Source organism: Symphalangus syndactylus, chromosome 6 (genome assembly GCF_028878055.3).
Source record: "Symphalangus syndactylus isolate Jambi chromosome 6, NHGRI_mSymSyn1-v2.1_pri, whole genome shotgun sequence".
NCBI lineage: Eukaryota > Metazoa > Chordata > Mammalia > Primates > Hylobatidae > Symphalangus > Symphalangus syndactylus.
The window spans coordinates 133,464,784-133,485,141 of record NC_072428.2 but is presented as its reverse complement, the minus strand read 5'-3'; the positions used below and the strand labels follow the sequence as shown (position 1 = coordinate 133,485,141).

General features: G+C 53.5%; 2 protein-coding genes across 3 annotated transcripts in view; one reads left to right on the top strand and one right to left on the bottom strand.

Annotated features, from left to right (window-relative positions):
* Positions 1-17: 17 nt before the first annotated feature.
* On the bottom strand, positions 18-10,720 carry ZYX (zyxin). 2 transcript variants are annotated; one of them, XM_055284340.2, is made up of 10 exons: positions 9,759-10,720; positions 9,389-9,611; positions 8,730-8,929; positions 8,492-8,584; positions 7,827-8,378; positions 2,796-2,916; positions 2,469-2,638; positions 2,202-2,380; positions 1,153-1,273; positions 18-556 (listed from the first exon to the last, which is right to left on the bottom strand). In XM_055284340.2, the coding sequence occupies exons 1-10, from the start codon at positions 9,921-9,923 to the stop codon at positions 452-454; spliced, it is 1,929 nt and encodes a 642-aa protein (XP_055140315.1). In that variant the 5' UTR covers positions 9,924-10,720; the 3' UTR covers positions 18-451. The 2 variants fall into 2 exon arrangements, with proteins under 2 accessions (XP_055140315.1, XP_055140316.1); XM_055284341.2 differs by having other exon boundaries at positions 9,389-9,608; positions 9,759-10,032.
* FAM131B (family with sequence similarity 131 member B) overlaps positions 9,229-20,358 on the top strand; it is a 29,344-nt gene continuing 18,214 nt past the window's right edge. Inside the window, exon 1 of the mRNA XM_055284347.2 lies at positions 9,229-9,249. The gene's annotated coding sequence lies outside the window, so the exon portion shown is untranslated. The remainder of the gene's footprint in view (positions 9,250-20,358) is intronic.

Sequence of the window (20,358 nt, the reverse complement as noted above, 5' to 3'; positions counted from 1 at the left end):
GAGCTGACTACCGAGAATTCTGGAAAACAAGGTTTTTTTTATTTGTAGCTATAGCTACAACCTGGCAGCATGGGGGAGGGTGGGAATGTCCTAGAGGGTCAGGGCGTCTCCCAGCCCTCCACAAGCAGAGTACAAAGGCTGCTCAGGGGGCCGGCCGAGGGCGCGGGTGCAGCAGTGAAAGCAGCAGCACTAAACCTGGTGCCCCCCTCAGGTGGGGTGTCTGGAGACGGTGGGCAATCCCTGCAGGATGGGTGAGGACTAGACCCCAGGGCGGGGACCCTGCATCCCTAGACCATGTTGGGTCCTGGGTCAGGGCACCTGGGATGCTAGGGAGGGGTTGGGAATGGGAGGGGCTAGACATCAAAACAATAACTGAGGTGGGGCAGGTGGTCTCAGTGTGGGTGGTCCACAATGGGGCACGGACTGCGGTCTGAAGAGGGCCTGTCCTCACTCAGGTCTGGGCTCTAGCAGTGTGGCACTTCCGACACAGCACATGACCATCCAGGGGGAAGCAGCCATTGTCATCTGCCTCAATCGACAGGGGCTTCCCGCAGTCCTGGGAAGAAGGAAGGGTGAGGGGCACTGGACCGGAAGGCCCCCGCTCTGCTCCACCCTACCCCACCCCATGCAGCTCCATCTTGGAATTAGAAAGATGCTTCATGGCTCAGAGCTGGTGTCATCGCATTTTCCAGCCACACCCAACTTCCCATCCCTATCCTACTTCCAGTCACCCACTAGGACCTTCCTGCAAGAGGGCAAGCAGTGGTAGAGCTGCTTCCAAGGTGCTTGCTCCCCTGCCCACCACCACCCTAATAAAATAGAGGTTGGCTCACCTCCATTCGAAGACCTCTTCTCTCAGCTCCTGTATCCCCATCCCCTACCACAGTAAAACACCATGCCCTTCCCTCCTATTGGCTTGTCCCCTTTCTTGGCTTATCCATGACTCAAAGTGACCTCAGAAGCCCCACAGCCCCATTTCCTGCAGTGGCAGGAAGCATTCAGGCAGGGCAGATGGGGTGCCACCATGAGCCACCCTCAAAATCACAGCCCTGTTTCCTGAATGCTGGTGCTTTCCACCACCCAATTAGTAAGCAGCATCTCCCACAACCTCCTGGTCGGAACCTGCCCAAGGAGTCCAGAGGGATGGCTGACCTCACACTTGTAACACTTCATGTGGAAGTTCTTGTCCAGGGCGACCACTCGCACGGTCTCATCTCGGCCAGGCTCAGGCATGATGGGCTCAGAGCAGACGGAGCACCTCGGGGCGTACTGCCTGGAAGGGGCAGAAAGGGCCAGCAGAGTTAGCCAGGGCTTTCATCCCCGGTGTGTGCACGCATAAACCAGGTTGTGCAGCAAGGGAGCAGACTTCTCTGCCCTGCATCTCTAGGTGGAGGAAGCTCACCAGAAGGACCTAAGACTGAGCCACCATGACTGGCCCTCATCAAAGGGAATTTCCTGCCTCACCAGTCACTCTCCCAAAGCAAGGGAGCCTCCCACACACCTGCCACGGTGTTCTCTCCCACTTGACCCTTACCGTCCCATTCACACTGTAGCTCCTGCAGAAAGCCAGCCCTGACGTACCCCTCCCATCCCATCCTGGGTCCCTGACCCTCACCTTCCCCCAATCCTCCCACCCCCGCGCACGTTGCCACTGCCCTGACTGCCTGTCACTGTGGAGGGATGTGAAGTTGTGGCCACCCCAGATGGAATCCTTAAAGTGTTTACCCAAACACTCTGTCAGAGGTGGGGGTCAGATTCTGCACTGTTCCCACAGTTGCACTGTTCCCACAGTTGCACTGAGGTTCTGCGGGTCAGCCTGAGAAAGTAGCCACCTTCTAAACACTATTTCTGGGGAGAAACCAGAAATCCGAACAGCTGATCTCCAAAAGAACTTTTAGAACCCAGCCTGTGTGTGAGATGAAGTCACCCCAGCACACTTCACGAAATGCTGACATACACCCACAATAAGTTTCAGTGATCAAGGGCGAGGGAGGGACCAGCCAGCAGCGGGACTCGATGCCCGGGCCTACAGCCCCTGGACAGCTACATCCAGATGACTTGGTCCCTGCTGTCTACAGACAGGACATGGGACCAGAAAACAACACCAGGGGTTTGGGGCTGTCCTGAGGCTAGGGTAGCAAGCAGCTGGGCTACCAGACCAAGCACGGCAGGAACCCAGAAGGCAGGTGGCAGGTCCTCACTTGTGGTAGTCGGGGACACAGTGGGGCCGGTTGGCCTGGTCCACAATGAAGGAGGTGCCCTCCAGGGGGCGGGCGCAGACCACGCAGGTGAAGCAGTGCGGGTGATAGGCCTTGCCCGTGGCCCTCAGCATGCGGTCGGTGATGGGCTCCCCGCAGGTGTTGCACTTCTCCAGGGTGTCCTGAGGAGGCAGCAGGAGGAGGTTGGCAGGGAACCAGCACCCCACAGCAAGCTTCCAGGGCCCGACTGCCCAGCACAGCCCGACTCACAGTGTAGCAGCCCTCGCAGTACGGCGCCCCCTCCAGGCTGTAGAACTGCTGGCCCTGGAGCTGCTGCGCACACTGGTGGCAGGTGAAGCAGGCGATGTGGAACAGCTGCCCCAGAGCACGGACGGCTGGCTGCGCCCGGGCCAGGGGTTGATGGCATCGGCCGCAGAGTTCTGGGAAGGCCGGAGAAGACAGCAGTAAATAGAAGGAAGTATGTAGGGCTGCGAGGGATCAGCCGGCTCGGATAAGGAATTAGGGAGTGGAGCCACAGCCCTGGCCCCCACCGTGATGTCGGGGCGGGGTGGTGGTGTCCCGGTGGGGTGGGCTCACCGTTGATGGCCACGTTCTGCCTCTGAGGATGCTCCATGTCCTGCATTAGCTGCTGGGTCAGCTGCTCCAGCTCTTCCACCTCCTTCAGAGTCAGGGGCCCTGGGGCCCCAGAGGAGCGCACCTGCAATGCCAACACTTTCCTCACACTCTAGAGGGCTGCTGCCTCCAAGAACCCTCCCAGGCCAGCCTACCCGGCTTCTTCCAATGAGGACTTAGCTCCCAGCTCGTGTCCCAGACGCTCAGGGTTGACCCTTAAAGCTTCTCCCTCGTCCCCCTACCCCCACCATCCCCAGCACCACACAAATAACATGGGAAGGGGACCTGAGCCTGGATCTCATACAGCAAGACATTTCCACCCGCTTTGCCCGAACCCCCTGAGCAGTCACAGACAGGCCAGAATGACTGGGAGGACGGAGGCCACGCACACAGCAGCTCGGGTCACTGAAGCACCGGACACTCCAGGGCCACGCATCAACTCCACAGAGCATGCTCGGACATCGCCCCCATGGGACAGGGGCACGCAACGGCGTGCACACACGCGCACACACACCTACCCGGCCTGCCTGCTGCAGAGCAGCCCCTGTCAGCGTGAGGATACAACACAGGCAGGAAGTGCAGGTTAAACCCACTGAGCTGTCTGCAAGAACCCAGCCCCACCCCCACACAGAGACCCTGTCCCTCAAGTGAGGGGCTTCTGAACTACCTCACTCAGGTCCCTCCCCAGCAGCCTCAGAGAAGGTCCAAAGGCCACCCCCTAGGCCAGCCCAACCTTCCCACTTAGGGGATCCTGGGTACTGGGGTGGGGGGTGGATGTTAAGGACAGCGCTGCTAGTAACCCTGAGAGGTAACCCTGAGAACTCGGGGAAGGGCTGTCTGACCTGCATCAGCACTGCCAGGAGACATGCCCACAGGAGCAAGTGCACTGGGTGGGTCTTTTCTACGGCTGGAAAGGCCTACCCAGGACCGTGGCCCCATCACTGAGTGTGCTACCTGCAGACGCCTTCATTCCCATAACACCTGGAACCTCCAAAGCCCCCCTGCTACCTCCTCCCATAGCCCCTCTCCCCTCAGCCCTGGCTTCACTGCTCCTCACCCCGACCCCCATCTGTACCCAGAGTTGCGTCCTTTCTGCCTAGTGAAGCATGCGTCCATATAAGTCCAACTCTCCAGATCTTACCCATCTTCCCTTAAGATCCTACCATCTCTTAACTGACTCGTTCCCTGGAACACTCACTTCAACTTTGTCTCCTCCAATCTTCCCTTCCTGGCATCTTGGGGACAGAGTGAAGGCGCTCAGTCAGTCCTTGCTCTCCAGTGCCATTCGAAATGCCTGCCTCCTCCTTCAGAAGCCCAGAATCCTCATCTCCATCACCTCCCATGGGTATCCCCGTTCATCAGGACACTCTATCCAGAACTGTCCCCTCTGCCAGCCTGCACCAATGCCACCGTTTCAAACCAAACTTCCGTCCATCTCAGTCATCGTCCATCATGGGACATCCTTGACCTCAGATTTACCTCCAAGTCTCTTGCCAGCCATTAATCTGCCTCTTCTCTTCCCTATCCACACCTACTATGTGAACCCAGAAAAGCCTTAGTTCCCCCGCCCGCAACCCACCCCTGGACTTTGCCCACCATGCCCCAGCCTGGTCCCATGACCATCTAACTCCTACAAGGTTCACTGTCCCTCCGGGCGCCTGCAGCCACCCGCAGCTATCCGGCCCAGTCTCCAACCCCAAGTCACACCACCACCCGCTTCCTGTTTCTGCTTCCAAGCTGCAGAAAGCAGTGGAGAGATCGCTGAACACTGCAGAGTGAGCTCACAACACTGCAGCACCCGTGCAACCTCCAGCCCGGCCTTCCCCACAGCAGCTGTTCCAGACCTCTCCATCTCCTGAGCCCCCACCTGCTTCGTCCCCTTGCTCGCACCGTGACCTCACCTCCCACATGGCTGAGGACATGGAAGCCAGCCAGCTTAAGCTCCCTCATCGTCCTTCCTATCCACGCTGCAACCACTCTGTCCTTGCTGTCTGGGATGCCTCTAGGGGAGGAAACATCACCAAGATCTCCTCCAGGGACCCAAGCAGCCTGCTCCTGCTCTCCCACGACACTCACCCTCCATCACCTGCTTCCCCGGGTTACACACGTACCTGAGCCCTTCTCCCCTAACTTGCAAAAACCACATACGCTACACCACAGACTCAAACACACACACGCTCAAACATACCCACATACCACTCACATGCACACACACATACCAGACCACACACATACACCACTCACACTCACACATATACCACACCACACACACACACTCACACAGATACCATACCACACACACACACCACTCACATTCAGATAATACCACACCAGGCCAGGCACAGTGGCTCACGCCTGTAATCCCAACACTTTGGGAGGCTGAGGCAGGCAGATCACTTGAGATCAGGAGTTCGAGACCAGCCTAGCCAACATGGTGAAACCCCATCTCTACTAAAAAATACAAAACTTAGCCAGGTGTGGTGGCACGTGCCTGTAATCCCAGCTACTTGGGAGGCTGAGACAGGAGAATCGCTTAAGCCAGGGAGGCCGAGGTTGTAGTGAGCATGGGCGACAGCCTGCACTCCGTCTCCAAAAAAAAAAGATATACCACACCACACGCTCACACACACCACTCACATATATACACATATGCCACTTGTGTGTATATGTGTGAAAGTATGTATGTGCACATTCGCTTGTGCATACTTTCACTCATATACCACAATCACACACCATACACATCAGACACGCCACTCACACATGCACACACCTTCACACTCACACATGCACACATGTACTCATATACACATACTTTCACACAATCACACTACACACATCACACACCACTCATACATTCATGCTCGCACATGCACATACACTCACATACACATACACCATACCCACACCCACACATTAACACACACACACACACGCCCCTCATATATCCACCTATGTATACACACACACACACACCACACTCACACCACTGACACACAATCCTTCCCTTAGTCCTTTAAGACCAGGCTACACCAGCAGCCCCACTTCTCACCACCCACTCTCCTCAACTCCTCACATTGTGTTCCCACCACAGGGCACAAAGAGGCCATCCCAAGACCGTTGACGACTTCCCAACAGTCTAATCTCCAGCCTTGAGCCCTCACTCCCTCCAACACCCCGCTGAGCAGCTCAGCTCTCTTCTCTAAGTGCGCCCTGACTCTCCTCCTGACTCTTCTTCCTGCACCTCCTGGTCCCCGCTGTCTGCACTCCCTGGGAAGCTCCTCAGCTCCGACACTGACCCTCTGGTGTCACAGTGTCACTGTGCCCCACTACCATGCTAGACCTCTCTGGCCCTCTCCTGAAACCTGGCCCTGAATTTCTAGCTGAATGACGGCCCCAGCTGAAAGTCCTCCTGGGACCTGTTGCTCAAAACATTGACAGCTGGACCCCTCCTCTTCCGGTCCAAACCATTTCCCCTTGTGGACTTCCCTATTTTGTCAGCAATCCTGTCGTCCGCCCACACCCCATCTCCAAATCGCCCTGGAGACTTTTTCCTCTTCCCCTCACCCTTGTCTTCCAATTGCTCATCCTTGCTAAGTCCTGAGGCTGTGCCTTTCCAACAGCTCTAGCACACAGCTCTAGCACACAGCTCTCACATGCGGGGCTTAATTTTTCATTGCAGCTAATATTACTATTGCCCAAGAGTGAACTCACACCCATCACTGATCTCCCTCGAATACACATCTCTGCTGGTGAAACTTTCCAGAAAGCTTCCAAAAACACTGCTTTCACCAGCCCTCCTGACCCACCCCACACCTACTCAAAAATCATGAATGCCTCTCCAGCGCTCAAGAGCTCCTTGGGTGAGCCACTCCACCTCCTACGCCCTCCAGCCCCGCTTGCCTCTCCAAGTATAGCTCTGTCATTTTCCTTTCTGTTCTCCAAACATCCCTCTCCTCTCTGGATTCTTACGTCCTGCCCATACTTCGAAGCCTTTCCTAATTTGCCAGGCCCCGCGTTGACTCCCAGGTCTGAGTGCCTGTGACTCACAGGATTCTGCAAAGCTCATTGGCCCTTGGCATTTCTTCCTATGCTGTGTCTGAGTGTAGGTAGACATCAACACTATAAGGGACTCCATGGATGCTTGGACTAGATGACCATCAGGGTCATCTTCGTCACCAGAAATTGGACCATCTTATTTCCTGAACTAGAAGGCAAGAACCATTTTGTAATTATAGCTTTTCCATTTTGAGCGTTCCTGTGCTAGATACAGAACCCAACACTCTCTAGGTATTAGCTCACCTAATCTTCACAACCACTGTATGGAGGAGAGAATGTTAAAGATTGAGAAACTGAGGCTCAGGGTTCACCTAACTTGCCCAGTCTGAGGACTTGGGAGAAGCTGAGCCAAGAATTCCATTCCAGGTCCATCTGACACCTGAAGGCTGAGCTTCTTGCAGAGATCTCTTCCCTCCCATGTCCTACCCTCCTGGGCACAGAGCACAGTGCCTGGCACGTGGTGGCTGCTGGCTCAACCAGTGTTTACTGGGGCTGTCTCTTATCTCCAAGCCCTCAGGCAGAAAGAGTGCTCAGAGGAACAGGGAAATTAACTCAAGACCCAAGAATGGGAAAAACCAAGGTGGAACTGGTGATCTCATCCCTCCCTTTAACTTTCTGGGGTAAAAGCACAAGGAAAGGTCCACCAGATCCTCCTAATCCAGAGCCCCGTGCCCTCCGCGCCATCCCAGCCAGGCCCCAGCCAGCCCCACACCCAGCCCCACACCCAGCCAGGCCTCTCCTCCAGAGGAGCATTTTCGTACCATTGTTCCACCAGGCTAACCCCAGAGGATGAAAATTCCTATCCCGCCGCCGCCCGCCGCTGCCGCCGCCCCCGTGTTCACCCTGACTCTCCAATCACCTTATGCTTATGCTCTGGCTCCGGACTCAGCCCCGCCCCAGTGCCCTGGTCCCAAGCCTTGTCCTATCACCATCCCTCACCTGGTTTTGGTTCTGAGCCGGTGGGGGCACGGGGTGCTGCTTCTCCTGCACTCGGGGCTTCTCCCTCTGCTGAGCATAGGTGAAGCTGGGAGGCTGAGGAGAGCCTGTGCCAGCGGAAAGAGCTTCGGAGTCCCCCAATTTTTGATTTGGCTGTGACCCGGATCCACCTGGGGCTCCAGGACTGAACTTGGAAGCCACAGGAGTAAACTTAGGAGTCACTGGAGAAAACTTAGGGGCTGGAGCCGGAGATGAGGCTGGGGGCCCTCGGGGCTGGGTGTTAGCCAAAGACACAGGCTGGGGCTGGGACTGGACATGGAGTTGGACCTGAGGCTTGGGCTGGGGCTGGGGCTGAACATGGAACTGTGTCTGGCTCTGAGCCTGAGCCTGAGCCTGAGCCGGAGCCGGAGCCGGAGCCGGAACCTGGGGTAGAGGCTGGGAGCTGGAAGGGGACTTCCAAGGAGGCAGGGGTGCTGTGCCCCCGGCTGCAGGCTTAGTACTGGACTTGGAACTGAATGGAGTGGCCACTGGTGGGGGCACATATCCAGATGACACCTGCAAGGGGTGGGAGAGGAAAGAGAGAGGCAGTCAGGAGGACACCATCCTCCTTAGCTCTATCCCCAGTCTCTGGCCCTGGGCCCTGCTTTTCCTACTCTCCGGTCCCTTACCCGGGCTTTGAAAGGATCATTCTTGGTCATGTCATCCAGCAGTGAGGACAGAGAGTCGATCTCCAAATCAATACTGCTCACCTTCTCCCTGGGCTAGAGGATCAGAGGTCAGAGCACCTATTCCATGCCTCTATCCCCCCACCCCCAAGGCAGAGGTGCAGGGAAGGTAAGAAGAAAGGGCCCTCTTCTCCTCTCCTTGGGGGTGTCCAGTGCAGCCGCCCCTCCCAGGCCTCCATACCTGTGGTGGGGGCGGTACGGGGGCCTCAGGCCCTCCCTCCTCCTCCAGAGGAGGCGGTGGGGAAGGGAAGATCTCCTCCTCCAGAGGCGCGGGGGGAAATGATTCCTCGATCGGGGGAGGGGGCGGCGGGAAGGCACCTCCCAGAGCGCCCTCCGCATCGTCACCATCTCCAGCAAGGGGAGGTGGAGGCAGGGGAAAGTCTGGGGTAGGAGGGAGAAAGACGTCGGCCGGGGTCCCTCTACCCCTCACCCTGGGTTTACCGCTCTAACCCCTAACCCAAGAACTCTCTCAGGGGTCCCAGAGCGTGTGGGAAAGCAAAGGAGGGGCGCAGGGCGCCCTGGGAGTACCAGGTCAGGAAAGGTCGGGGGCACTGCCGAGGAGTGGTGCAGCTCCCGTTACACTTCGGAAAACGGACCCGGAGGGGAAGATTCGTGCCCCACATTCCCGCCTCCCACCCCCAGGCGGGGGACTTGGAACGGTCCCAGGAGCCCTGGCTCCCAGCCACGAGCTCCACGATGAGGTAAGAACATCTGCTCGGGACAGGGTGGCTGCGCCCAGCCCTCTCGGCAACAACCTTTCCAGACATCCCCAAATTCCCGAAACCACTGCCCCCCACCCCGGCGCCTGCCGGGGTCCATTCCCCAAGCCCCGCCGCATACCTTCCGGGGGCGGCGGGGGAATCTCGCCCACCCGGCCCATCTGTGCGCGCTGGGCCCCGGGTGCCGGGAGAGGCTCGCTGTCCCCGGGCCGGAAGGGATTCACTTTGGGCTTTGGGGCCACCACAGGGCCGAACTTCTTCTGCGGGGCGTAAAAAGCCGGAGCCGAGACCGAAACGGAGATCGCGGGAGACGGGCGGGGGGCCGCCATGGCCGGGCCGGGCTGCTGGGGTGGGTCGCCGGGTTACGCAGCGCGGAGCCGGGCTCAGGAGCCCCGGGCGGTCCCAGCTCCCCTTGGCGACCCCCACTCGCCCCCTCCCGGCGCCCCGCGCCCCCTCCCCGTGGGGCCGCCCTGCAGCTCCCCGCGTCTCACCGCGGGCCGGAGCGTGCGCGCCGCGTCTCGGGTGGCCGCCTCGGCGCCGGGTCCGCGGACTCTGCGTCCCGGTCCGGAGCAGCCTCCAGCCGGACGGGGAGGGACACACGGAAGGAGGAGGGAGGGAGAAGAGAGGGGGCGGGGAGAGAGCGGCGCCCAGACCATACAAGGAGCGGCCCGGAGAGGGGGCGGGGAGAGCGGGGAAGGGCGGACCAGGCAGGAAACTCCCCCAGGAAGGGGCCCTGATCCTGCCTCAGGCCGGAGGCTCCGCCGAGGTCCGCCCGCCCCCACCCCACTCACTGCCGCCCCCGCCGCCCCAGCCCGGCTCAGACCCCTGCTCCCTGAGCACAGGCCTCTGATGTCATTTCCTGACCTGCCTCCCCCTCCCCGCCCGACCAGCGGGTGCCCGAGATCTGACTCACCGTCCCCCTCCGGGCTTAGCCGGCGGAGGTGGGGCGGGTGCCGCCGAGGTAGCCACGCAGCCACTGTGCGCCTCCGGCCCGGCCCAGCGACCTCCTCTAGGGCCTGCCGTTACCCGGTCCCCTCCCGCCAACACCTGCTACCCGGTCACCTCCGAGTCCGCCTGGGGTGGCCGAACGTATGGAGCTGGGCTCCAGGGTGCACGGCGATGGGGGATGAGGAGCGGGGCGTTCTCCCTCCCAGCACCCCCCAGCTGACTGTGCCCGGAGGGAGTGTGTGAGCCGGAACCTCCAGCATTCTCGGGGATACGAACTTCCAACGCTGGGCAGCCTCTTAAGGCTTCTAGGAATTCGCATCCCCTGCGCCCCAGCCAGCAGATCGGTTGCGAGAGGGACTGTTCGGGCCCGCGGGGCCGGGAATGGAGGTGGGAGGGCGGGGCCGAGGCGGCGGCCGCCTGCGGACTGGAGACCCGGGAGGACGGACGCGGACGCGGGCTGCTCGTCTTTTACGGCTCTTCAGCGCCCACCATGACCCACTCCTCTAGGAGACCCCGGGCGACAGTGGGGCTCTTGGGCATTCTGAGACTGCGCTTAGTGGAGCCCCCTACTGGCCCGACCGGATTTCTCAGCCTGCGACTCAGCCCCAGGCTACACGAAAGAAGCCGGACCTGGGTAATTCTTCTAGTTCTTTTTTTTTTTTTTTCAATTGCACTGGGAAACTTACCCAATCTCGGCCCCAGTTCTTTCCCACTCACTATCTTCAAACTAAGGAGTCATGGCCTTTCGCCCGCTAGTCCAATATGCACCCCTAGGCGCTTCATTTTCTCTCTTGTCAGCTTTTACTGCCTCCTGAGGCCTTCCTCTTGTTCACACTGAGTGTCCAGTCCCTCCAAATCCTGCTACACTCCACTGGCAAGGAGCACCTGGGCCATGTTTTAGAGATCATCCGAGGACTAACCCCAAAAGTTTATGAAGTGAAAGCAGAGGCCGAGCTGAAGAGATGGACCCGGGTCACACCCAGGTAAAGGCAGGATCTAAACTGAAACCGGTGTCAGATCTGGTTGCCTTGCACCCCTGATATCAGGTGAAGCAACACTGGGCAGGATAGAGCAGAGTGAGGTCAGAGTGTGAAGATCCAGCCTGATGCCCAAACTTAAACGCCTCTTCATTCTCCCCTGCTCCATCTGTAAAAGTCACGGTTAATCCATCTACTTTATTGCATTATATGGAGAAATAAATGAGATGTCATAGCTGTATGCTCTATGTGACTCAGTATTATTATTCAAATTCCAGTTCTGCCCAGAATGAAAATTCTGACCCGTTACACTAAGGCGTTTTCCCCCATATGTCCCTTTCTGGGTTGCCAGGCAGATCTCTCAGGGGCCTCGGTATGTGCAATGTCCTCTCTTTCCTTCAACCTTATTAAGTCCTTAATTATGCCTAGGATGACACCTTAATCACTTGCAAACCCCACTGATCTTTTTCTCTGGCATCTCATTGTCTTTGCCACCACCAGTATTTCTCACAGCCACAGGCATGTGTGGCCATGTATGATGGGAAGTACGCAGTGCACACCTCTCTGACACGCTCAAGCCAACCCTGGGCCTGTCTCTGAAGACCTGTTAGAAATTTGATACTGGATTTTTTGTGCATGTTGGAGATTGTGTCTTAGGCTTCACAGACCAAAAGTCTCATCACAAATCCTTCAAAATATGGCTCCTTTGGGGAAAAAAAGATAGTTAAGATGATTTCCAGATAACTTCATAGGAATAAAAGCCATCTACCCTCTAAATGTCTCCTTAAGTGCGTGTGCAAAATAGAATATGTGTAATTGTTAGGCAGCTGAACCTATTTATAAATCAGAAATAGAAGAGTGCGTAGGCAGGCATAGTTTTACTGACAACTAAGAGCATTCGGGATGCAGAATATTCAAACGAAGACTTTTAAGCCAGCCATTCTAAATACAAGTAGAAACACCCAGAGTATCCCAGAAGAACAGAATCACTGCCCAAGGTGTCTTAAGAGGAGCAGCAGAGTCAATGCTCTTAAAATGAAGACAATGGGCTGGGCACAGTGGCTCACGCCTGTAATCCCAGCACTTTGGGAGGCCAAGGCAGGCAGATCACTTGAGGTCGGAAGTTTGAGACCAGACTGACGAACATGGTGAAACCCAGTCTCTACTAAAAATACAAAAATTAGCCTGGTGAGGTGGCGAGAGCCTGTAGTCCCAGCTACTGGGGAGGCTGAGGCAGGAGAATCGCTTGAACCCAGGAGGCGGAGGTTGCAGTGAGCCAAGATCGCGCCACTGCACTCCAGCCTGGGCGACAGAGTGAGACTCTGTCTCAAAAAAAAAAAAAAAAAGCCGGGCGCGGTGGCTCACGCTTGTAATCCCAGCACTTTGGGAGGCCGAGGCGGGCGGATCACGAGGTCAGGAGATCGAGACCACTGTGAAACCCCGTCTCTACTAAAAATACAAAAAAATTAGCCGGGCGTGGTGGCGGGCGCCTGTAGTCCCAGCTACTCGGAGAGGCTGAGGCAAGAGAATGGCGTGAACCCAGGAGGCGGAGCTTGCAGTGAGCCGAGATTGCGCCACTGCACTCCAGCCTGGGCGACAGAGCGAGACTCCGACTCAAAACAAAACAAACAAACAAAAAAACAAAATGCAGGAAATGAACAAGAGTGGTCTTAATGATTGTTGGGCATTTTTCTTAAGTAAGCAATTCTAACTGATATCCTTAGACAGCATGTGCAAAGTACAGCAAATAAGTAGATGTTCCTGACTGAAGAATGCCCAACAGCTTAAGACCAGGCCAGGGAGACAAAGTGAGAAAATGACCACTGCCCTTTACTACCTAAAACATCTCCACGCGCCTCCAAGGATTTATAACCATCAGGTACCAGAAAGTTTTCTTCAAGAGTGCGCAGCATAAAGTAGGAAGTTAAGAGCAGTCAGGGAAGGAAAAGGAAAAGACAATGTCACAACAAAAGAATGATTTCTAAAATGGAAAGAGAAATGTGACCAGGAGTTTCTTTCCATATGCCAACTGCAGATAGATAGAGGTTCACTCACGGGCCAGGCACCATGCGAAGCATTCTGAAAACAGCAACAATAGTATCACCCTAATAACATCAACAACTATAATAGCAGCACACGCTGAGAGAATGCTTAGAATATTGTTTGAGGTGCAATGCTAAGCACTTTAAATATATTAGCCCTGGCCAGGCACAGTGGCTCACGCCTGTAATCCCAGCACTTTAGGAGGCCGAGGTGGGTGGATCACCTGAGGTCAGGAGTTCGAGACCAGCCCGGTCGACATACAGTGAAACCCCATCTCTACTAAAAATACAAAAATTAGCTGGGCCTGGTGGCACGTGCCTGTAGTCTCAGCTACTCAGGAGGCTAAGATGGGAGAATCACTTGAACCTGGGTGGCGGAGGTTGCAGTGAGCCAAAATCGCACCACTGCACACCAGCCTGGGTGACAAATCGAGACTCTGTCCAAAAAACATATGTATGTTTTTTATATATATATTAGCCCCTTCTAATCATCACTATAAACCTGTGAGGAATATACATCATTATCCCAGTTTTTAGTTAAGGAAACTGAGGCTAACTGGATGTTGAATTTTTCACCTCCTAAACCGCAAATTTTTTTTGCAACACAAATATTAAGACTCTCCTGTCCCATCCTTGCTTCCGTCCTTGTATTCCATCACTTCTCAGGCCCTCCTACCTGGTCCATCAACAGCCCATTTCAAGTCTGCCTTCACCCCAACACCCCTACTTTATACCTGTGGGTCACCATTTTCTCTTTCTGTCTCATGACACCATCAAATTCTGTCTGTTTACGTATCTGTCTATCTGCATGTGAACACATACACACATTTTGTATATGCAAGCTATATGTATACGTGCTTTTGTGAAATAGCACATTTCCAGAAGACGTCAAGAATTGTTAACAGTACAGCCAGGCCCAGTGGCTCATGCCTGTAATCTCATCACCTTGGGAGGCTGAGATAGGCGGATCACTTGAGGCCGGGAGTTCAAGACCAGGCCTGGCCAACATGGAGAAACCCCGTCTCTAGAAAAAATACGAACATAAGCTGGGTTGGTGGTGTGCGCCTGTAATCCCAGCTACGAGAATTGCTTGAACCAGGAGGCAGAGGTTGCAGTGAGCCAAGATCGTGCCACTGCACTCCATCCTGGGCGAAGGAATGAGACTGTGTGTCAAATAAATAAATAAAAAAGAATTGTTAACAGTAGTTAATGTTAGGGAGTAGATTGAAGAGGACAGAAGGCCTTTATACTGTTGTAGTTTGTCCCTGTGGACATGTATTACTTTATAATCTGAAAAAAGAAAGGAGAGAAATGAAAGAGCTGTTGTGTCTTTTTCCTGATATCGGAGCACCTCCCTTGCCCTGCGTACTGTGTGAACTTGGCCTGCAGCTGCCCACTTGCTCCCAGATTTACTGCCCCCCTCATCCCCCTGGCCTGCGTGCCAGTACAAAAGAATCTGTCCCTGGGGGGACTGCAGACACGGTGGATGATGAACCACGGATGGGTTGGGCGGGCATCAGGATGAGGTCAGGGTGAAGCACACAGCAAGACCCAGAGACCTTTGCAGTCAAGGCCAAGGTCGAGCAGCCTCCTGCCCTGTCCAAGGGCCACTCCCCCAAGAGAGGGGTGGGACTGACAACCACAAATGCCCATGTTTCCTTCTTTCTTCAGGGTCAGCCCAGGAGGCTGACATCAGAGCATCATCCCCTATACACTTTCCCTCCCTTTCCCAACCTCAGTTCAGCCAACATTTACCAATTAATTTCTATATTCTAGGCACTCTTGATATACAGAAAAATAAGTTCAGTTCTTGCCCTCAAGGAACTCTCCATCTAGGGGGAAAAATACTTAAGTGGATAGTTTTAGTATAATAAGTGTTAAGATTAGAAAAAAAAGTTTTCTAATCACCCACCCAATAGAGCTTGCTTGGTGTGGCTACTAATTACAATACCTAGGTGGCCTTCTTACCATGTAACCTCATTATTATCCTACCAGATCAGAAGCAGCAGTGAGGATTCCAGGACCAGGGAACCAGGATCTACATAAGGCATCCAGGGAGCAGAGGTCAGAGAAGCAGGAGAAGGCAGGAGTCTCCTCATCCCAAGGGCTGGGCCAGATGGGCACCCAAAGGCACTGCAAGTGTCAGCAGCCAGAAATGTGTGGTGGGTGGAAGGGGCAGAGTGAGGCAGATGGTCAGATGGCGAGGAGTCAGCAACCGAGGGAGCTGAGAAGGGCAAACAGGAAAAGAGACCCAAGGCACCAACAGCAGCACAGCCAGGTTGCTGGCACCGAGGCAGCCACTAGTGGAGCATCAGCTGCCTTCATTCTCTGTGCACCCAGTGGAAGCCAAAATCAGAGAGCCTGGCCTAGAAGCTGGAGTGTTTGTCACTGAAAATAGCCGACTAAGTCACTGGCAGGAGTAACCATTGCAGACAGTGGAGGCTGAATGTAGGTAGATAACCCATCTTGCTTGAGGTGACAAGTACTAGTTGTCTCTAGTTGCTCCCCCACCTCCACTTCCTTTAATAAGATGGGCTTCATATGAAGAAACCCACTAGGCTGAACTGACACAGGAAGTGGGTGCTTCTGAGCCAGCCTCAGAGCTTGCTCAAACTTCTTTAGGCTGCCCTTCCTGCCACCCGGTCTGTAGTTATTTATGCCTCCCCCAGAGATGTGACCCATGTAGCCAAGGACACTGTCTCAGAAAAAGGGAACAGGTGGACCCATTCAGGTCGACCAACAGCAGACTCAGACTCTCAACATGCCTGAGCAAGCCAGTAGACAGGCCTTTGTACCCAAGCATGAGATGCTACCAGAAGACACTTGTGCCATTCAACTAGCTCCCTGGTTCCAGCAAAGTCATTCCAGTGTGCCTAAGAATAGTGGAGTAGGGCAGGCCCAGCACAGTGCATTTGCTCTATACATTTGCTGACTGAAACTGAGTTCCAGAACCATTGAAAGCTCACTCTAGATCAAGGCAGGCCCTGTATTTGGTAAAGCTTAAGGACTTTTATTGCGTCACTAATTATTCATTCATTTATTCAGCAAACATTTACTGGGCACCTACTACATGCAGGACACTTTGTTAGGTGCTGGGGACAAAATAATGAGCAAAGACAGGCATGATCTCAGGCCTTGGTGAGTTCAGGCCTTTGGAGGGTTTCCTAGGGGAGATAAACACTAATTAAATAATGACAGACAAATGCAAAACTGCAACTGTTACACGAACCTCAAGAGAAAGGAATAGCATGCATCCGGTAGAGCCTGTATGTGGGAGATGTGACCTGGTTGGGGAGCTCAGAGAGGGAAGTCCAAGCAGAGATCTGAACGGTAAGCAGAAGTTAAGTACGCAAAGTGGAAGGAGAGAAATATTCCATGCGAAAGGAGAAGTGTTTGCAAAGCCCTGTGACAGCTGTGGGCGCACTAGAGACCCCAAGGCAGGTAGGTGTGGCTGGAGTGTCGAGAGGGAGATTCCTCACCGGAGGCACAAGGTGAGGAAAGGCTGGACCGGTGGGTGCAGAGAGGTTGCAGAGCATGTGAAAGGGTTTCAACTTGATCCTGAGAGCAATGGGGAGCTGCTGCAGGGTTTTCGATTGAAAAGAGGGGCATGAAGAGACTTGGGAATTTTGAAAGTGTCACCCTAGGGGCAGTGTGGAGAGTCACAGGAGGGGCCAGTGCAGATGTGTGAAGGACAGTTAAGAGGTTCTGGTAGAGCTCGAGGTGAAAGGGAGGAGATTTGTGGAAAAGGACAAAAGTGGATAGATTAGAGAGCTTTTTAGGACATGAACTCATCCACAGAAACAATGGGACAGAGGGAGAAAGAGACATCACAGGCCCATCCCAGCTTCTGGTTGGTACCTATGTGGAGCGTGGAACTCTCCACTGAAAAGTACAGGTCTGGGAGTGAAATTGTGTGTTTCATTCTGGACGTCCTGAGAACAAGTAGGCGCACAGTGGGCAGTAGGATATCCAGGTCCAAGGCAGAGAAAAGAAAATTATACTGAAAATCCACATTTATAAGTCATCTGCCTCCAAATAGCAATTTGAAGCTGTTATTGGCTGAAAAAAAAATCACCTATCAAATATTGTATGAACAGTCGAGAGGGCTAGGATATGGGCTTTGCTGGGTTCTAGCATTTTATGGATAGGTGGAACATGGAGGTATGCACTTTCTGAGTAAAAGTCACCCTTACTCAGATGCAAGGCACATCTGCTCTTCCCCAGGCCTCCGTGTCTCTGCCAGCGGTGAAGAAAGGATGCTTACTCCTCCCACTTCTACACTGTGAGCACTGGAGTGCCTTGCCCACAATTGCTCACCTGGAGACCACCAGAGCTAATTTTATTAAGTCCCGTATTAAGTCCCTTTTATTAACCCCAGAATGTCACTTATGGAAAGAAGCCCTAAATTCCTAGCTCCCGCTACACCTTGGTCCCTGGCTCGACTCCTGAAACCTGTCCAGGGTGCCTTCAGAGCATGTAGGCGCTTTTCAGCAAGGATTCCTCTTTTTTGAGCGTCCTCTTTCCTTACTCTAACCTGGATCATCCCTGAGGACACACCTCCTTGGCACCCTCCACCAAGTGGCAGACAATGTTTTCCCCATAGTCCTGAATGTGTAACAGATATCTCTTTGAATTCTCATTGCTATATCCAGACAATTCTCCCTCCCTCCTTCCTAAAATCCCCCAGTTTTGAATGTCACGTGATTAAACTACACAACTACTGCCCATCCTATATAGTCATCTGTTGCCCTGGGTCACACACCCTCATTTCTTTCTCTTGCTCTGTCACCTAGGCTGGAGTGCAGTGGTGTGATCTCGGCTCACTACAACCTCTGCCTCCCAGTTCAAGCTATTCTCCTGCCTCAGCCTCCTGAGTAGCTGGGATTACAGGTGTGCACCACCACACCTGACTAATTTTTGTATTTTTAGTAGAGACAGGGTTTCACCATGTTGGTCAGAGTAGTCTCAAACTCCTGACCTCAAGTGATCCTCCTGCCTCAGCTTCCCAAAGTGCTGACATTACAGGCGTGAGCCACGGTGCCTGGCCAAGAGTAAAAATAAATGAATAAAAAGAAAAAAAAATAAATGAGTAAGCCTATATACCCAAACATGTAACCACTAGTGGTGTAACCACTATTTTTTAAATTATTTATTTATTTATTTATTATTATTTTTTAATGTTTTTGAGATGGAGTTTTACTCTTATTGCCCAGGCTGGAGTGCAGTGGCACGATCTCAGCTCAACTGCAAACTCCGCCTCCCGGGTTCAAGCAATTCTCCTGCCTCAGCCTCCTGAGTAGCTGGGATTACAGGTGCCCACCACGACGCCTGGTTAATTTTTGTATTGTTAGTAGAGACGAGGTTTCACCATGTCGGTGAGGCTGGTCTTGAACTACTGATCTCAGATGATCCACCTGTCTCAGCCTCCCAAAGTGCTGGGATTACAGGCATGAGCCACTGTGCCCGGCCTTAAAAATTATTAATGAGGTGTTTTACTTTTTTGGCACTAAGTCATGGGAATTTGGTGTATATTTTACACTTACAGCATGTCTCAATTCACACTAGTCCCATTGCAGGTGCTCAAAGGTTACACATTGCTGGTGGCTCCCACATTGCATAGCAAGTTCTAAATAGACCCTGAGCCATCTCTGTACAATCCTAATTTTAAGCCACACTTTCTCCAACCAGCTCTTTCTATTTTTCTAGTCATTCTGTTTTTGTGCTTCGACAATCCCTTGGCCCACTGGGACCTGCCATTCATATCCATACCAGCTCACATTTCCTGGACAATCATTAGCGTCACTCCCTTACATCCGTCTCAACTTCCTGTGCCTCTTTCTCACCCTGTGGTGCTCACTTGGCAAAACCCTAGCCTGGGCTGAGTCCAATTCTACCAACTCCATGCCTGCACCCACGCAGCTGGGTGGCGCTACAGAAAAACACACAGCCCTTCTGACAGATCTCATTGTAAACTCCATGGCTGTGAGCTGCAGATGCCATCTGATCATTCTACGTCCTGATAAACATACCAGTCTCGTTTTTCCATCCACTCTCCCACTCACACTCTCTCAGAAGGCTTCTAGACCTTCTCCTCTCTCTCCACGTCTCCTTCCACATCCTCATGCATAGCTGATGCCTTGCTTCCTGTTGCAAGGAGAAAATTAAACAAATTGAAAAAGAACCTTTCCTAGGCTCTACCTACATCGAATCAAACTAATCCCACATGCTCTCTGGCCTCATCTCCCAGCAATCATTTTGCCTTAGCCACAATGGCCTTGTTACTGTTCCTCCAATGTGTAAGGCACATTCCCATCTCAGGGCCTTGCATTTGCTAGTTTCTCTGCTGGGAAGGTTCTTCCACAGACATCTGTATGGATCACCCTGTTATCTCCATCACAGCCTTCCTCACATGCTGACCTCTCAGTGAGGCCTCCCATAACCATCCAGTTTAGAATGACATATACCAGCCCTTTCATTATTATCCACCTCTCCTTTTTTTTCTTTCTTTCTTTTTTTTTTTTTTGAGACAGGGTCTTGCTGTGTTGCCCAGGCTGGAGTGCAACGGTGTAATCATGGCCCACTGCAGCCTCTACCTCCCAGGCCCAAGCGATCTTCCCATCTCAGCTTCTCAAGTAGCTGGGACCACAGGCATGTGCCACCACACCTGGCTAATTTTCTTTTTCTTTTTGTAAAGACAAGGTCTCCGTATGTTGCCCAGGCTGGTCTTGAACACCTGAGCTCAAGCAATCCTCTCACGTCAGCCTACCAAAGTGCTGGGATTACAGACATGAGCCACTGCGCCTGGCCCTTCCTTAATTTTTCTTCATAGCAATTATCACCTTAAATATATCATTCCATCCTGGGTTTTGGCATCCCCTCCAAAAAAATTCAGTCTCTTAATTGTTGAATTGCTGTTTCTTCCCCACCACTTCTCACTAGACTATAAGCCCCATGACAGCAGGAGTTTTGGATCATAGCACCTAGAGAAGTACTGACATAGAGTAGGTGCTCCTAAAATACTTGTAATATGGAAAGAATGAATGGATAATGGAAAAAACTAGCAAAAAAAGACAAAGAGCGGCCAGAAAGTCAAGAGGAGAACCAGGAAAGAGTGTTTGGGAATG

Bases quoted from the DNA above. Each gene is read 5' to 3' on its own strand.
- ZYX (XM_055284340.2), bottom strand. From the start codon at position 9,923: ATGGTCTGGGCGCCGCTCTCTCCCCGCCCCCTCTCTTCTCCCTCCCTC. The intron at 1,274-2,201 runs GTGAGGACCTGC...TGCCCCTTCCAG, and splicing joins TGTGTCCCCGACTACCACAA to GCAGTACGCCCCGAGGTGCT. The intron at 557-1,152 runs GTCAGCCATCCC...CCTTCTTCCCAG, and splicing joins TGAAGTGTTACAAGTGTGAG to GACTGCGGGAAGCCCCTGTC.